Below are 16987 nucleotides of genomic sequence, written 5' to 3'. Positions count from 1 at the left end.
CTCTCACTGCTTTACATCAGTCGGCCGGCCCTAGGCAAACGGTCAGGTTGAAGCCTTCAACAAGCTAATCTCAGACGGTATAAAAAAGAAAATTAAAAGGGCTGGCGGTTTATGGGCAGAAGAGTTAACTCATGCCCTATGGCCCATCAGAACAACAACAAAAGGGGGAACCGGTGAAACCCCATTCCTCATGGTATACGATACTGAAGTCGTCTTACCTATCGAGCATTATGAGCCGACTCTTGGGGTTATGTTGTATGATGAGGAGGCAAACTGGGAGGCCATGCGGCTGGCATTAAACTCACTTTCAGAACACCGTGGCAATGTTGCCTTGCGCCATGAGATTTACCGTCTGAGAATTACAAGAGCCTACAACAAAGGAGTACACAAACGACCCTTAAAAGTTGAGGACTTTGTGTTACGGAAAATGGAGGCAACCGGTAGGGCCAATGAGCAAGGCAAGTTGACGCTCAATTGGGAAGTTCCTACCAAATCTATGAAGAACTAAGAGGTGGCACCTACCTCCTGGAAACTCCAGATGGAAGGAAGCTGGCCAGAACTTGGAATGTAGACAACTTAAAAAAGTACTACTTCTGAGACTTGTAAATTTTTTTTAAATGAAAAGCCTATTGATGAAAAGTTGCTTTTTATTTTCAAATTTGATTATTTTCAAATGTGCAGGCGGCGAAATCTAAACCAACCGTCTGTTCCTACATGAGTACGACATCAAGCGACGCCCATTCGGGTAAATTCGTCGCACATAACATCTCCCATTTAGGTGGTACGTTGCTCTATAAACTCAAAAAACAAACGGCCCAATCGACTAAAGACAAGCTCGTAGTTGTTTGACTTGAATAATATAATATGAGACCTAGATAGCTAAATTTTAATGCCTATTCTATAACAACTGGTAGTCGGCTATTATTTCCTTTAAATAAAAGAACTCATTTTGGTGCTTACACCATTAAGACGCCTGTTATTGCTTAGGGGCAATACAAGCGGCCAAATTTAAAAATATAAGTTAAGTTCAAAACTTAGCAACTAAACATTGCTTGTTCAATACGACATAATACGACCAATGGTCGTCTGCTACTAAACGTTTACCCGTCTGCTCGATGGATGAATGTCCACTTGGTTTGGGGCAATCACCATAGTGATTGATTGACTTCAAAATTAATCATACTCTTTCAAGTATCAAAAATTTCTAAGTCAATCATTTCACCTTTAAAACAAAGCGCACAGCCAGCTAGGGGTAAGAACATCCAGTATACCGCATGTTTAAGGTAAAAAGGCTACGCACTTAGCAAATTTATGCATAATAAAAGTGCAAGGACAAAAAAAAATTTATGCAGGAAAACCGACCTAATGACCGGCTATTCATATTAAAACCGACCCTATGAGCAGTCAAAAGAAAGTGTTAACAAATTTTACAATCGGTGAAAAAAAGAAAAATTGCTAATCAAACCCGACTCCCCAGTCGGTAAGGATACATACATACTCGACACGTAGGCCGAAAAAGTAATTGTCAAGCCATTCGGCCAAAGAAAGACTTAAACTTGATCATTTTGAGGGGAGGACTCTTCTACATTCCCATCCTGCTTTTCACTAGCATCAGTAGGATGATCCCTATCATGCTTGCAGTCCTCATTCTCAGCTATATCTTCATCACCATTAGCCTCGCCCTTTTTCTCCACCTGCAGCCGCTCCTCGTCAAGCTCGTTAGTGGCTTGCTAAAAACTATACTCCTAGACAGAGTAGACGTCGTTAGGATGCAAACCCTTCCAAGCCATTCTCATTTGGATGGCACAGTCGGCCTCATTCTCCTCAATCAGCTGCCTCTTTTCTTCCTTGGTCCTGCCTGGTACTTCTTCCTCAGCTGCTCTTTCTGGTTGGCGAGCTTCCTTTTAAGACTCTCGTTCTAGCGGGGAAGACTGTCTGTATCTAATGAGTAGCATTTACGCCACTATTTATCCCTTTTTATTAATAATTTTCCCCCATTTGTCACTTGTTTGCGCCTTCTCTAGCTGTTTTTACCCTTTTTTTGGTTATTTTTGTTCTTTCTCGTGATTTTCCTCTTCCTTTATCTTTTCTTTTGTTTTATATCTTTTCTTTGTTGATTTTGAAGGTTTTTGGCACTCTTGGATGGAGTTAAAGGAGCTAATTTGGCTAAGGTAGAGGACGAGATGCTCAAGAAAGAGGGCGCGCAGCTCTGCAAGGAGCCACGGGCGCGAACAGTCTGAATTGGAGCTCAACCATTGAAACAATAGAAGGCTGACCGCGCCCTTGGAGATGTGTCTCCCCAGTAACTAACAAGCTAAAGTCGTATCACCTAATCAAAAGTAATTCCTAAAACCACTTACTAGTATAGATAGCGAAGTAGGGTCGAATCCACAGAGAAACAGGTCTTTCTATTCCTAATTAATTAATATAATCTAAATTATCAAGTTACCAAATTGTTTTTGTGAGAATTACACTAATAACTAAACTGAAGCAAATTAAATAAGGGAGGAAAACAATAATAAAAGGCCTAGGGTATAGGTTCACCAATAAATAATATTCTAGGGTAAAACATAATAATCAATCATTAATGCATAGATTAATTAGATCATAAAGGGCTTTCGCTACGTATTACGATCACAGAATTAATCTGCCGGTATTAAATCACATCTCTCGAATCTTGACTTAACCATTTATAAATTAATCTGCCTATTGAAACTAAAAGCCTAAACATTAATTCTCATTTCTCGAATCTCGAATCAATTTTGCATAACTCATACAATTAAACCTACGCAAATATAATTGCATAGCATTAAATCAATCAATAGGAAATCAACATAAACATTGACAATCAACAATAATAAATTACCCCGTCATATAAATTATGGATCCCCACAACCCTACAAATAAAACTACTTGCACATATTTAAATCTAAACTAAGCAAGGCAATTAAAGAAAGCATAATAAAATCAAAGCAATTATATTACTGAAAGTAAAGAGGGAAGGAATCGTTACGAAAGTAGACGAAAGTAAAGAATTGCATAAACTAAAAGTGTCGAGAGGGATCAAAAGTGTATTAACTAAAATCTTAAAACTAAAAACTAAGAAATTAAACTAATGAGAAAAGTAGAGAGAGAGAGAGAGAAAAAAAAGGTCCCAAACTCGCTTAACAAAAGCGTATTTATATTAAACTAAGAAAACCTAAGCTAAAACAAAGATTAAAAGTGTTAAATAAACTCATAAACACGCGCCCGGTCGGGCTCCATCTCGCCCTGCCGGGCGCGCCTTCGGGCGAGTAGCTACTCTTTTCCTTCTTCCTCGCCCTGTTGGGCGCGCCTTCGGGTGAGGGCTTGCCCTGCCGGGCGCGCCTTCGGGCGAGGGCTTCCTCTGTCGAACGAGGGCTTGCCCAGTCGGGCGAGCTCCCGAGCAAGCTTGGACTTCTTTAATTAGGCCGTTTCTTAGCCCAATTCGCATTTCCTCTTTGGGTTCTGAATACATGGTCCATTGCCCCAGACTCTTCTTCTTCGCCAAGCCCTTAATCACCGATTTAATGACTCCAACCGGTCTTGGGCTATGAAATATGGTCATAATTCTCCAATGCTCGTAGTGGCTTATCATAAGTTCGGGAAAAAGCTCCAAATCTGCAATTTCTTATAAAACAATACCAAAACTACAAAAAACTAGAAAACGCATATTAGTAATAAAATTAGCTCTGTAAAGCTCAAATAAACACAATTATGACCATTGGGACGGGGAATAAATATATATATATAATAGACTGATCAAACTCCCCCAAGCCAAACCTTTGCTTGTCCCTAAGTAAAGCAATGTATAAATAAAGCAAAACTTCACCCCAAAAATAATTTAAATCAAGCACAATCGATTCAAGGCAAATCCAACAAATATGCATCAAAGTCAACCAATCAAATCCATCCAACTACTCATCCTCCCTAACAATTGTCAAGTAGAATGAACCACAAGTGTATATGGAATTCAAGACAGGTGCTCACGCACTTTTCGCTCTTTTATGTGGCGAGTAAAAGATGTACTCGATCGCTCTCCATCCAACCCCTTTAAATGTGAACAATGCTCTCCCAAACTCACAACACTCGTGTGTTTAAGAAAACAAGCACTCAACCTAGCAGTCGACTCGAAATATATCAAATCATTCTTTGCATTGGAAAACAACTAATTTCACATTCACACAACTCTATGCACAAAGGTCGGAAGGTCTTTAAAGCTTGTAATGTAAGGCTAGGTAAAGGATAGGAAATATTTGGGAAAATGTGAGAGTATAGCTATGCTTAAGGGAGCCAATACTAATAAATAAAACCAAGGTATAAATTAAATAATGACCAAATCATCTCCAACACAACTCAACTCTACAAAAATTCACCAAACAACCAATTATATTAAAAATTCCCAACACTTAGAACTTCACTCATTTATACAAAATATAACAATATAGAATTTGAGAGAACAAACAAACTTGGAACTATCTTCTCTTTTTTTTCTTTGATTTTTTTTTATTTTTCCTTTTAAGCAACCTTCATTAAAACACTTGAACATTGAAACAATTTTTTTTTTCTTTTGCTCTTTTTTTTATATTTATCTCACATTGGAAATTTTCAACTCTAAACAACAATTTCTCAATTGTTTTTAATCCACAAAAATAAGAACAAATACATAACTTCTCAAATCCAACCACATTGTGCAAATTATGTGCACACTACAACTCCCTCACCTCACTCACTATTAGCTCCCCCAAGCCATGCTTGGGACTAGAAACCAATGGGGCTTAAGTAGGCTTGTAATGTGACTAAATAAACAATAAAAGGGCATAAGCAACAACATGGGTAGCAAGAAGGGAACAAATGTATCTAAAAGATCTTGCCTGTATATCTAATCGAAATAAGTCTCGATAAATAGATGGATAGAATATATCTACAATAATTATATTCGGCTCAATCCTTTTAGTAAAAGATTGGGCCGAGTTTGTTTAATTACAATTCAACTAAGAAACCGAACATTAATTCCTTAGCCTAGACTGTATCCATTGCTGGGAATTCTAATTTGATTTCCTTCCAGATCTCACAAGCAGCAGCTAGTTCAGGACTCCATTTGCTAGCCTCGCGAATTGAAGGCTATCTAAAAGAACAAATGCCTTCGCCCTCCTCAATGTGCATAATAATGAGTCATACAAATATTACTCAAAGTTGCAAACCAATACTCAACTTCATTGACATACCAGGAACTAAGACACATTCCTAACCAAATCAACTAGCCAAGCACCAAATCCACAAATATTTGGACAAAATTGACGCATGTGAGGGGATTCAAGCAATCAAACATCAAATCATGGCTAACCTATCCACAATACTCATCATCATATATCATTCATTGGATCGTATTTTTGTAGTTTTTTTTATTATTTTTAGAAAGAAAAATAAAATCTAAACTATAAAGCAATAGTAAAAAAAAAACAAAAAACTAAACTAAGCACACCAAAGAAAATAAAAAGAAAAAGGGAAGATAGTAACCTATATATACAAGAAATTCCCCCCAAGCCAAACAAGACAATGTCCTCATTGGCTCAAAGGGAAGATAGTAACCCAGGCGACTACCCTTCATTATCAAACTCATATCCACCACCATCCCAAGCATTGCAACGCATCACCTTAGTACAATTCTGGACAAGAAAGAAACAAAATGTTAGTAAGAAAATAGGTAAAAATGAGTCAAGCTCACTATTTCGTTCATAACGTTTTTTATACAATTGATAATTCAGTGATTCTAATTGCATTGGAAAGTAGACTTGAAAACTATAGGTCACACGCAAACTTTCGTTAAGAAACGCAAAAGTTATGGCGTCTTGAAGTTGACCCATTTTGCTGTCCCGCTCACGCGCCCGGTCAGCGGCTCTTCGCCCGCTCGGGCGAGTTTAACTCTTTTTTCGACCTTTGTTCTCGCGCCCGGTCAGGCGGATGTTCGCCCGATCGGGTGAATTTTGGGAAAAAATCCTCTTTTCTCTCGCGCCCGGTCAGGCGCCATCCCGCCCGGTCAGGCAAAATAGCTCGTATACGGACTTCCTCCCGTGCCCGGTCGGGCGCGCTACAACACTTGGAGTCCGATTTTCTTCAAGTTGCTCCTTTTTCTCCACTTGTTCATCTTCAAACCCAAGCGCTACACAATTTAGAGCCCTTTCTATAGCATCCACTTCATCCTTCCATGTAGTGGCTTTTCCTGTGGAAGATGTGACACAAAATACCGCCTCCAAGGGATCTCTAACGAGAGCTTGGGGCTTATAAGAAAAATTATTTATATCAACCGCATCAATACTATAGCACTTTTCTTCCAACATGGGGCTTTTAGGGGCATCATGTAGATTAAAAATAATATTTTCATCCCCTACACATAATGTAAGTTTACCACTCTTCACATCTATTATTGCCCCTATAGTATGAAGGAATGGTCTACCCAAAATAATCGGAATTTGCAAATCTTCCTCCATATCAAGGACAACAAAATCAACAGGTATATAAAATTTACCAACTCTAAAATGAACATCTTCTAAAACACCTAAAGGATATTTAAGAGAACAATCAGCCATTTGTAGAGTAATATTGGTAGCTTTTAAATTACCCACATTTAATTTAGATCTCACAGATAATGGCATGACACTTACACTAGCACCTAAATTACATTAAGCTTTATCAATCATCAGATTTCCAATGTGACAAGGAATAGAAATACTACCCGGATCTTTTTGTTTAGGTGGAGATTTATTTTGTAATATAACACTACATTCTTCAGTAAAAGCAACTATCTCTACCTCACTAATAGATCTTTTTCTGGTCAAGATTTCTTTCATAAATTTAGAATATGCAGGAACTTGAGTAATTAATTCTGTGAAAGGAACAGTTACCTGCAAATTCTTGACAACCTCCAGAAATTTACCAAACTGCTTATCTAGCTTACTCTTAAGATGTCTATTAGGAAGTGGTAGTTAGATAATTGGTTTTTGTAGATCTCCACTCTTGTCTTGATTTTTATCCTTCTTTGGAGTTATACCCTGCAATGTATCATCAGAAATGTAAGTTTTACCCTGGAGCCCTGTAGGGCTAGTAACAACAATATTTCGTATAACAGAATCAAGATTAGCAATATTTGTAATCATAGGTTCATCATCTCTGGGCATAGAAGGCCCATCGTATTTTGAACCACATCTCAGGGTAATTGCATTCACGTGATCTATAGGTTGTACTAGCTGCGACGGTAGGGCTCCCTGCTGGCGAGTTTGTAGAGCAGAGGAAAGTTGCGCAATTTGATTGTCAATGATTCTATTATGAGCTAGAATCAAATCAATTTGCGCATCCCTACTCTACATCTGTTTCTGCATATCAACTAACATCGTTCTTATTTCTGATAAGCCAGAATCAGAAGGAGATGTAACAGTTTGTTGTGGTCTCTAATGTGGAGGTTGATAGTACCTCAGTTGCGGTTATTGTACCTGCGTTGGGGGGTTAGGCGCATTCATACTATTGTACGACATATTTTGATTATTTCTCAACCCTGCATTGTAGGTGTTAGAGTATGGACTAGTTTGCTTATAGGCCTGAAAAGCATTAATCTTCTCAAGCGAACTGGTGCATTCTTGAGCCCAATGACCTACAAAACCATAATTTTCACAATTTATTGTAGAGTTAGTACCAATAGCAGAAACATTAGCAACGGAAGATGAATTAGAATTATTAATATTGTCTAGTTTCTGGCTAATGGCAGTCAATTGTGCTTGCAAAAAGGATATAGAATCGACTTGGTGTTTTCTTTTATTTGCAGATCCTCTGGGATTCCCATATTGGGAATTATGAATAGCCATCTCTTCAACAACATTGCTCGCTATATTAACATCCAAATTCATAAATCTTCCGTCAGCTGCAGAGTCCAAAATCATTCTTGAATTATATCCAATCCCGTTGTAGAAGGCTTAGATTATTTGCCATTGAGCTAGCCCATGATGAGGGCACTCTCTATGCAAATCCTTATATCGTTCCCGAGCTTCATATAAAGATTCATCTGCTTCTTGGGAAAATTTTAGGATCTTACTCCTTAACAAAGTTGTTCTCTCTACAGGGTAGTATTTGTTATAGAAATTCAAAACAAGAGTTTCCCAATAAGTAATACGAAATGCAGTTCTATTCATTCCATTGTACCATAATTTAGCTTTACCACATAAAGAAAAGGGAAAAAGAATCTCCTTGATTTGGTCATGCGTGACCCCAGCTTGTCTAATGGTGTTGCAATATTGGCAAAAGTCCAAGATGTGAAGATTTGGATCTTCACCCTTAGCTTCGCTAAATTGCTTCCTTTCGATCATAATAATAAACTGGGGTTTAATCTCGAATTGTACTCCCTCGAGATTTGGTGCGGAGGCAAGGTGTGAAAAATCTGCCAGGGACGGCTGCGAATAATCGCTGAGCTTACGAGGTGGTTGAGTCGTCATCTCTGGTTCTAGTTCTAAAGAAACTTCTGTATCACTAGAATCAGATGGGGGTTCCAAAGGTGTAATACCCTCGAAAGTAGCTCATACCTGTCTAAAAAGATTCTTCTTCTTAAGAAAAGAACGTTCGATTTCAGGATCGAATGGGATGTAACCTGATCTAGAATTCCTGGGCATAAACAAAGAACTAAACAAACAAGTATGAGAAACTATCCCAAAGAACTTGCGTTCTCTGAGACTAAAGAAAATAATCTAGACTACAAAAATAATCAGAAATAAAAATAAAACTGTTTCCCCGGCAACGGTGCCAAATTTTGACAAGCTAAAGTCGTATCACCTAATCAAAAGTAATTCCTAAAACCACTAACTAATATAGATAGGGAAGTATGGTCAAATCCACAAAGAAACAGGTCTTTCTATTCCTAATTAATTAATATAATCTAAATTTTCAAGTAACCAAATTGCTTTGGTGAGAATTAAACTAATAACTAAACTAAAGCTAATTAAATAAGGGAGGAAAACAATAATAAAAGGCCTAGGGTATAGGTTCACCAATAAATAATATTCTAGGGTAAAACATAATAACCAATCATCAATGCATAGATTAATAAGATCATAAAGGGCTTTCACAACGTATTACGATCACAGAATTAATCTACCGGTATTCAATCGACTCTCTCAAATCTGTACTTAACCATTTTTAAATTAATCTGCCTATTGAAACCAAGCCTAAACATTAATTCTCATCTCACGAATCTCGAATCAATATTGCATAACTCATAAAATTAAACCTGCGTAAATCTAATTGCATAGCATTAAATCAATCAATAGGAAATCAACCAAAACATGGACAATCAACAATAATAAATTACCTCGTCATATTAATTACGGATCCGCACAACCCTAGAAATAAAACTACTCGCACATATTCAAATCTAAACTAAGCAAGGCAATTAAAGAAAGCATAATTAAATCTAAGCAATTAAATTACTGAAAGTAAAGAGGGAAGAAATCGTTACCAAAGTAGACGGAAGTAAAGAATTGCATAAACTAAAAGTGTTGATAGGGATCAAGAGTGTATTAACTAAAAGCTTAAAACTAAAAACTAAGAAATTAAACTAATGAGAAAAGTAGAGAGAGAGAGAGAGAGAGAGAGAGAGAGAGAGAGAGAGAGAGAGAGAGAGAGAGAGAGAGAGAAAAGGTCCCTAACTCGCTTAACAAAAGAGTATTTATATTTAACTAAGAAAAGCTAAGCTAAAACGAAGATTAAAAGTGCTAAACGAACTCAGTAACACGCGCCCGGTCGGGCGCCATCTCGCCCTGCCGGGCGCACCTTCGAGCGAGCTGCTACTCTCTTCCTTCTTCCTCACCCTTCCGGGCGCGCCTTCGGACGAGGGCTTGCCCTGCCGGGCGAGCTCTTGAGCAAGCTTGGAATTCTTCAATTGGGTCGTTTCTTAGCCCAATTCGCATTTCCTCTTTGGGTTCTGAATATATGGTCCATTGCCCCGAACTCTTCTTCTTCGCCGAACCCTTAATCACCGATTTGATGACTCTAACTGGTCTTGGGCTATGAAATATGGTCATAATTCTCTAATGCTCGTAGTGTCTTATCATAAGTCCGGGAAAAAGCTCCAAATCTGCAATTTCCTATAAAACAGTACCAAAACTACGAAAACACTAGAAAACGCATATTAGTAATAAAAGTAGCTCCGTAGAGCTCAAATAAACACAATTATGACCATTGGGATGGGGAATAAATATATATATAAAATAGACTTTTTAGTAACCTGCGAGCGTGGCACTTCATGACGCGGGCGCGACATTTCGATGCCCTGATTTCCCTTGCTCCTAAGCCGTAGCCTCTGCCTAGTTGAGAAAGGCCTCTCCACCAACCACCGCGGGTGTGGCTTCCTGGGTTTTGTAGTTCCGTACCCAGCTTGGAGAAGGCGCGGCCTTGCTTGAGAGGGCTATCCTTAGTTCGTTATTTCCGAATTTTTGATGCACTATAAATGGACTTTCTCTTGAATTTACGAAGGGGGCCTAATTTTTCCAATTATAATTAGAACTTTATAGTGAGAGAAACTCTAGTATTTTAGAGAGAGAAAGTTTTTTAATCTTCAAGTTTCATCATTTTAATCAAGATTTCTTCAAGTTTTCCTCAATTCAATGCAAGTACTTCATGTTTTCCTCATCAATCAAGCTTCATAGTAGTAATCTCTTTTGCTCTCTACCTTTTGTTTGGTTTAATTGCTTTTGATAGTGTTGATTTCCGTCTATTTCCTTGATTTTACTTGTTTGATTACTTTTTCCTTTGAATTTGAATCATTTTTAGCTTTGTTAAGATTGAATCCATGCTTAGTGTAGTTGTGATGGCTATTTTCTCTTCTTTAGCTTAGATTTCTAGCTAGGGAAGGGGGTGAAGATCATGATTGATTGGGATTATATTGATGAATGATTGGATTTAGGCTTGAGTTGATGATTTTTTGCTTAAATTACTTGGAGTTATAGATGTGCACCTTTAATTCCAATATTTGAGTTCTAAATTAGATGTATGGGAGTGATTTAGTTTAGTTTTAATCTATTTCATAAATTTGCTTGAGTAATTGCATGGGAATGAATTATTTGAGTAGAATTTGTATTCCTTGGCATGAATCATTGTTTATTATCATTGTTGTCTTAGTTGATCATGATTGGAACCCCCTCTTCCTAGTGTTTTGATCATATTTCTCTCAAATCTAGTTTTCCATCCTTATTTTATTGTTTCTAGTTTTAACTTTCTTGATTTGCTTGCTTTAATCTTTCTAGTAATTAATTTGATCATAGAAATTCACAAAAACAATCAAAATTCCCCTTGTTACTTGCAATAGATTCTTAATTCCACTTTGATTGTGTAATGCCCCGTTTCCTTGAGGTTCGACCCTAGCTTGTCACTATCTAGTGTGAACTTGATAGAGTTAGGTTAGAATATAAATTGTTGATTTTATTTAGGATAGTAGACACAGCCTATTATCCGGCGATCAGGACTTCAGTTTGCCCTCAAGTTCAGATACCCTCTTCTGGGCCACCTTTAGCTTCTGCTTGACCTGCAGGTTGGCCTCCGCTTGAGAATGCAGGATATCATGGGTCAGTACTTCATTTTTACATATGTCAAACATGGCTTGGTCTAGAGTAGAGGCGGCCCTTTCTTTGGCGCTCTTTACCTCTTTTTGTTTGTCTTAGAACGACTTCTTAAGCCTATTCACCCGTAGCATGGCCTGCATCCGGCAATGAATTTCATCAATAAACAGATGGTACGAGAGGAGTTAGAAATATTTTCTAACTTAAAAACAGGTTACCTCAGCTAGCAGGGCCAAAATTGCATCAAAATTGAGGGTGCCAACCCCCCTCACGGAATCTCACTCCTTGGCAGAGACGGCGTTCAGCATGTTCTTAGCAAACTGCTGTATATCCAGCCTCTAGGCAACATCTCCACATTCAACACTTTGTGAGAAGTTGACATAAGCCCAGCCTATAGACCGGGTGTCTTCAGAGCTATTAGGCGAATGCTGATAAGAATTTACCCAATTAGGGTAAGGTAATGGATTGAAGACACTAATACTTGGGAGCTTAACCTCCAAGTCTTGAGGATACCTGTCTTTGCGTCTGTCTAAGGCATGTCCGCCTATTGCTGTTGAGCCGATAACAGAATTGAGTGGCTTGCCACTCTTCGATGTCCGAGGGGCGTCCAGTTTTTAAGTGCTTCAAAAGAAGCAGGTGACTTACCGACAGTAGAGGGATGAGAATCGTCTCAAGTCTTGGCAGCAGATGGATTTTTCCGCGCCACATATTTCCTCGATTTTGAGGGCATCCGGTCCTCTTCAACAAACGAATGTCAGTGGCTTATCGCCAAAATTGGGGGGAGTAGGCGGCTTTGTTGATCTTTCCTGAAAATAAAGAGGTTAAGCCGTCAAGTTCAAGAAAATAAGGTTCGCCTGACTATGACAAATATGGAAGACTTACATGTTCCAGCTGATCTTTCTTTACCACCTGGTTTTTCTGCCAGATCATTTGGCGATAGGTGGCACAGAAGCTAGCAGGTTTCTTACTTGGAGAAAGCTGTGTTATTGCTTCTTCTGCAAAAAAGGCCAGATGAGTGTCAGTAAAATAATAATAATAATAATAAATATATATATTTTCCTAAACGGTCTCATCCGACCAGCTACCTTTAGTTTTTTCTGTGCTAAGGCCACAGGCGGCTAAGTAAAAAGGGTCTGTTAGCCACTCAAACCTAGGGATGTAACTATGGGAAATTATCTACCTTTCGTTCCCTCCCTCTAAGATTTTGGTGGAGACCTTAAACAAACCAGGCGTCAAAATTTGATCCTAGCATTCATCAGGAACGGGTGGGAGGATAGCCTTCTGGCTTAGAATGTATGGGTTCCTATTCCAAGTATTATACTTTTGGTTCCGCCTGGTATCTAGCGAGGAGATAATACAAAATCGGTTCCGCCAGTCCTTCCATTTTGATTCCTTGCCCAAGGTCATCATGAACCCTTTGTGACAAGTTAGGGTGTACCACACAAGGCCAGCTACCTTAGGAGCCTTACTCAAGTAATGCATCGAAGCAAAGGCCTTGAAGCCCGGTTTCACCCCAAGCATCTTACAAGCGGCAACGTACCCAAGAACGTTCACCCACGAATTGGGGGCAAGCTGCCAAACTCCCAGGCGGTATCCGTCTAGGATTTTCTCAACATCCTTGTCAAGAGGAAATTTCAAGCCCGCCTGTATCGCTGCTTCGTAATAGTCGAAGCATTTTAATCCAAAACTCTAATTGAATGGCCAAACGATTGTATCATCCAGGTCAGCGACATGAATCTCATATCCGGCCCCCATGACATAGGTATCCCGGAATTCATCTAGCTTTTTTAACATATTTATGTGAGTCCCAGCAAAGATATAAATGAAATAGGGAGTGAATTCTTATCGAGTAGAGGAAGAATCCTCCCCTTATCCTCTTTCATGAGATGCGGCCTCCTCCTCAGAGTCGGAGGCAGACTCAAAACTTTCTAGCTCTTCATGGGCTACAGGCGGCTCAGTTCTATCATTGGAACTGCCTAAAATAGCATCCGATCAGGATGACCCTTGTTCAGAGCCAAATGCACTATTATCAGGCCCATCATCTGACTCGTTCAGAATGGAGTCCTCCGGCGTGCTTGGAGTGCTAGGTGGGTGATCAAAAACTTCACTTCTTGGTACTCTAATAGTGTCGTCATCTTCCTCACCATCCATGGGGCCCTGGGTCATCCTTTTAGTTCTGACCATAGTGTCCTGCACAGACATAGAGACAGTCGGATTCGACGGTGTTTGCAGAGGGGAGCCCAAGTTGGGGCAGGCGGCACTCCTAGTCCTAGATTCAGCCATCCCTGGTGACCAGCTGACAACTACCCTAGGTCGAGTCGTGTGTGTTTGTGAAACCATTTTGAAAACAAGGAATAACAAACACAGACGGAAAATTAAAGAACAAGAAAGCGATGGAACTGGCGGTTACCTTGTATTGAAGGTACTGTTGTAACTTCTTGGGTCGGCTGTGATGCAAGCGGATCAAACTCAAGTGGCAATAAACAAATTCTCTCAAAAGTCAAAGATTCTCTCTCGAAAAAATTTCGTGAATATGCGAAAGTGAGGGGGGTGAAACCTATTTATAGAGGGGTAAAGTTTCAAGGGCAATTATGAAATTTACTCCAAAAGGTAAACAATAAAAAAAACCTGTTCACCCATGCATGCATGACACTTGTCACAGGCGTGATGTGGCGTGCCACATCACCCTTGTGAGGGGCAAATGATTTGGGGATTTTTACCCCGCCACGTGGTCCGATGAGAGTGTGATACGTGTCACCCTAAAAGGAGTCCAAATGGACTCACTTGGACTTAACACATGGCATGCAGATATTCATTAGGGAATGACGGCCTTCAGGGCCCAGTTCCCGAGAAAGCGTCAAAGAGGCGCAGCCCACCAAATCTAAGGGCACATTTACCAATGACCCTATAAATAGGGAGATTTACCCCATTTTGGGGACACGTTCATTTATTACAACACAATTAATTCTCTCACATTAGAGAATCACCTAATATCTGGATCCGAGAAGATCTACTTTAACTTTCCGCACTTTTTACCTTACTTCAACCGGTTCTAACTTGATCGTCGGAGGCTTCCATTGTTTTGCAGGTACAACCGACAAGGAATCCAGTCTTGGTGATGTAACTCTCTCGTAGGACACAAAAAACCCCGAAACACCTTGAGCTAAGTTAGAATCCACTACTAAGATTGTTAGAAACAACAGCTAAGCATCCTGAATCCTTGAGAGAGCATCAGCAACCACATTTTCTTTACCAGCTTTGTCTCGGATTTCATAGTCAAACCCCATCAACTTAGATAGCCAAAATTGTTGAAAGGGAGTAGAGATCTTTTACTGCAGTAACCATCCAAGACTGTTTTGATCAATATTGATAATGAAGTGAGCACTTATCAAGTATTGTTCCCACCTTTGAATAGCAAAAACCAAGCTAACAGTTTCTTCTCATAGACTGATAATTTCTTCCAATTAGGTCCTAGTGCTCTGCTTATATATGCTATAGGATGGTTATCTTACATTAAGACAACACCAATACCATAATTAGAGGCATCAGTCTCTACTACAAACATCTTTGAGAAATCTAGAACAACCAAGACTGAGGCACTGTATAAAGCCTCTTTTAATTGAATAAAAGCCTTGTGAGATGTTTCAATCCATTCAAAAGCACCCTTCTTCAGTAACTCAGTCAATGGTTTACTCATGACAACATTTTCCTTAACAAACCTCCTGTAATAACCAGAAAGGCCCATGAAACTTCTCAATTCTTTCACTGTAGCTGGACTTGGCCGATAGTTAGGTGCACTGATCTTAGTGCGATCAGTTTCAACTCCTTTTTCAGAAATGAAATGCCGCAAGTACTCTACCTTTATAGTCACAAAAGAGCATTTGCTCAGCTTATAATAAAGTGAATGTCTAGTCATTAACTCAAATACACTAGCCAAATGCTGCCAGTGCTCTTCCAAGCTCTTGTTATACACTAAGATATCATTAAAGAAGACCAGTACGCACTTTCTAATAAGGGGCTTGAAAACTGAGTTTATCTAACTTTGGAAAGAAGAAGGTGTTTGGGGTAAATATAACCCCTGCCACGTAGCTCTATGAGGGCCTGACTCGTGTCACCCTCATACAGGCCTAAGGGGATCCAATCAGAGAATTCCACGTGGGCATTGAACCCCCAATGGGGGAGCAGATTCTCATCTGCTATAAATAGAGGAATCATCCTCATTTATGGAGATTCATAAATACATACAAAAAACCCGAGCATTATTAATTGCGGAGTCTCTCTAAATCAGTGAGAAATACCTATTTATTTTCCGCACGTTTACCCATTCGTAATAATACTAACTTGATCATCGGAGGCGGAACTCCACCCAACTGGAGTTTCGTGGTTTTGCAGGTACAGAAGTTAGGCGCGCATACTCCGTATTGTAACTCTCCCGAGGGACCAAAAACACTCGAAACATTTGGCGCCGTTTGTGGGGAGGGTACTACTGAGATGGCATCTAATGCTATACCGAACGTAGAGGGCAGCCGGCCTACGGCTGACCCTGAGGTCCATACGGACCACGAAAGTGGCAGTGGTGACGACTACAATGTCAAAACCTATATGGCCCCAGACGTGTCATTCCGCTCTAGGCGCACCCGTTCCAAGAAAAAGAAGGAAAGGGGCCAAGATAAAGCTTATCCCAACAACCCAGTCGGCAAGCATCCTGGACAACCCCATGCGGCGGAGGGGGCAACCCCCGTCACCAGAGACGAACTCATGAACCTCATGACTAGTTCAAGGGGGAAATTAAAGACATAATCAAGATGTCAACTGGCTCCAGCAAGGGCCAGTCGGCATAGAAGCCTTCACCCTCTAGGAAGAAGCAAATCAAAGACCGGTTGCCTACTCCGCACCTTAACCCCAAGGGGACGGATGGGACCCTGATCAACCTCTCAAAATTTCGTTTCCCTGAATCATGGCAATTGAAGGCCATCCGACATACACAGCTGGATGGGTCAAAGAAGACTTTCTCTGACGCCCGGTTGTTCATCCAAGAGAAGAGAAGTCAGTGTATGTCTTAGTCGGCTTCAACGTCGACCTACTCAGACAGTTTCAGGAATTCTTCAATGAAGCATTCGAAGACGCAGCAAGGGAGCCAGTCACGCGGTGTGTCCGCACGAACTAGTCCTCAAGTTATCCAACAGGCTCCGTATGTGCCCTAGCGGCCATACGCGCCCTATGGATCTCCATTCATGCAGTCTGCTCCCTTCGGGGGTCAGGCGGCATACCAGGTCCAGCCTATGGACTGGCAACTCCGGCTGCTAAACCTTGGGAAACAGCCTTAGGCTTTCTCCCGGGAAATAACCGAGGCGGCACAGCCGGCCAAGGTT

At 40.1% G+C, this 16987-nt stretch overlaps 1 protein-coding gene across 1 annotated transcript; it reads right to left on the bottom strand.

Annotated features, from left to right (window-relative positions):
* Positions 1 to 14944: 14944 nt before the first annotated feature.
* On the bottom strand, positions 14945 to 15531 carry LOC110694813 (uncharacterized mitochondrial protein AtMg00860-like). The gene is made up of 2 exons (XM_021871977.1): positions 15128 to 15531; positions 14945 to 15020 (listed from the first exon to the last, which is right to left on the bottom strand). Exons 1-2 carry the CDS (start codon positions 15529 to 15531, stop codon positions 14945 to 14947), a joined length of 480 nt encoding a protein of 159 aa, XP_021727669.1.
* Between the last annotated feature and the right edge of the window lie 1456 nt (positions 15532 to 16987).

The sequence above is a fragment of the Chenopodium quinoa genome, unplaced genomic scaffold (genome assembly GCF_001683475.1).
Source record: "Chenopodium quinoa cultivar QQ74 unplaced genomic scaffold, ASM168347v1, whole genome shotgun sequence".
Classification (NCBI taxonomy): domain Eukaryota; kingdom Viridiplantae; phylum Streptophyta; class Magnoliopsida; order Caryophyllales; family Amaranthaceae; genus Chenopodium; species Chenopodium quinoa.
Note: the sequence above shows the minus strand (reverse complement) of the source record. Positions and strands in the feature narration are given on the sequence as shown.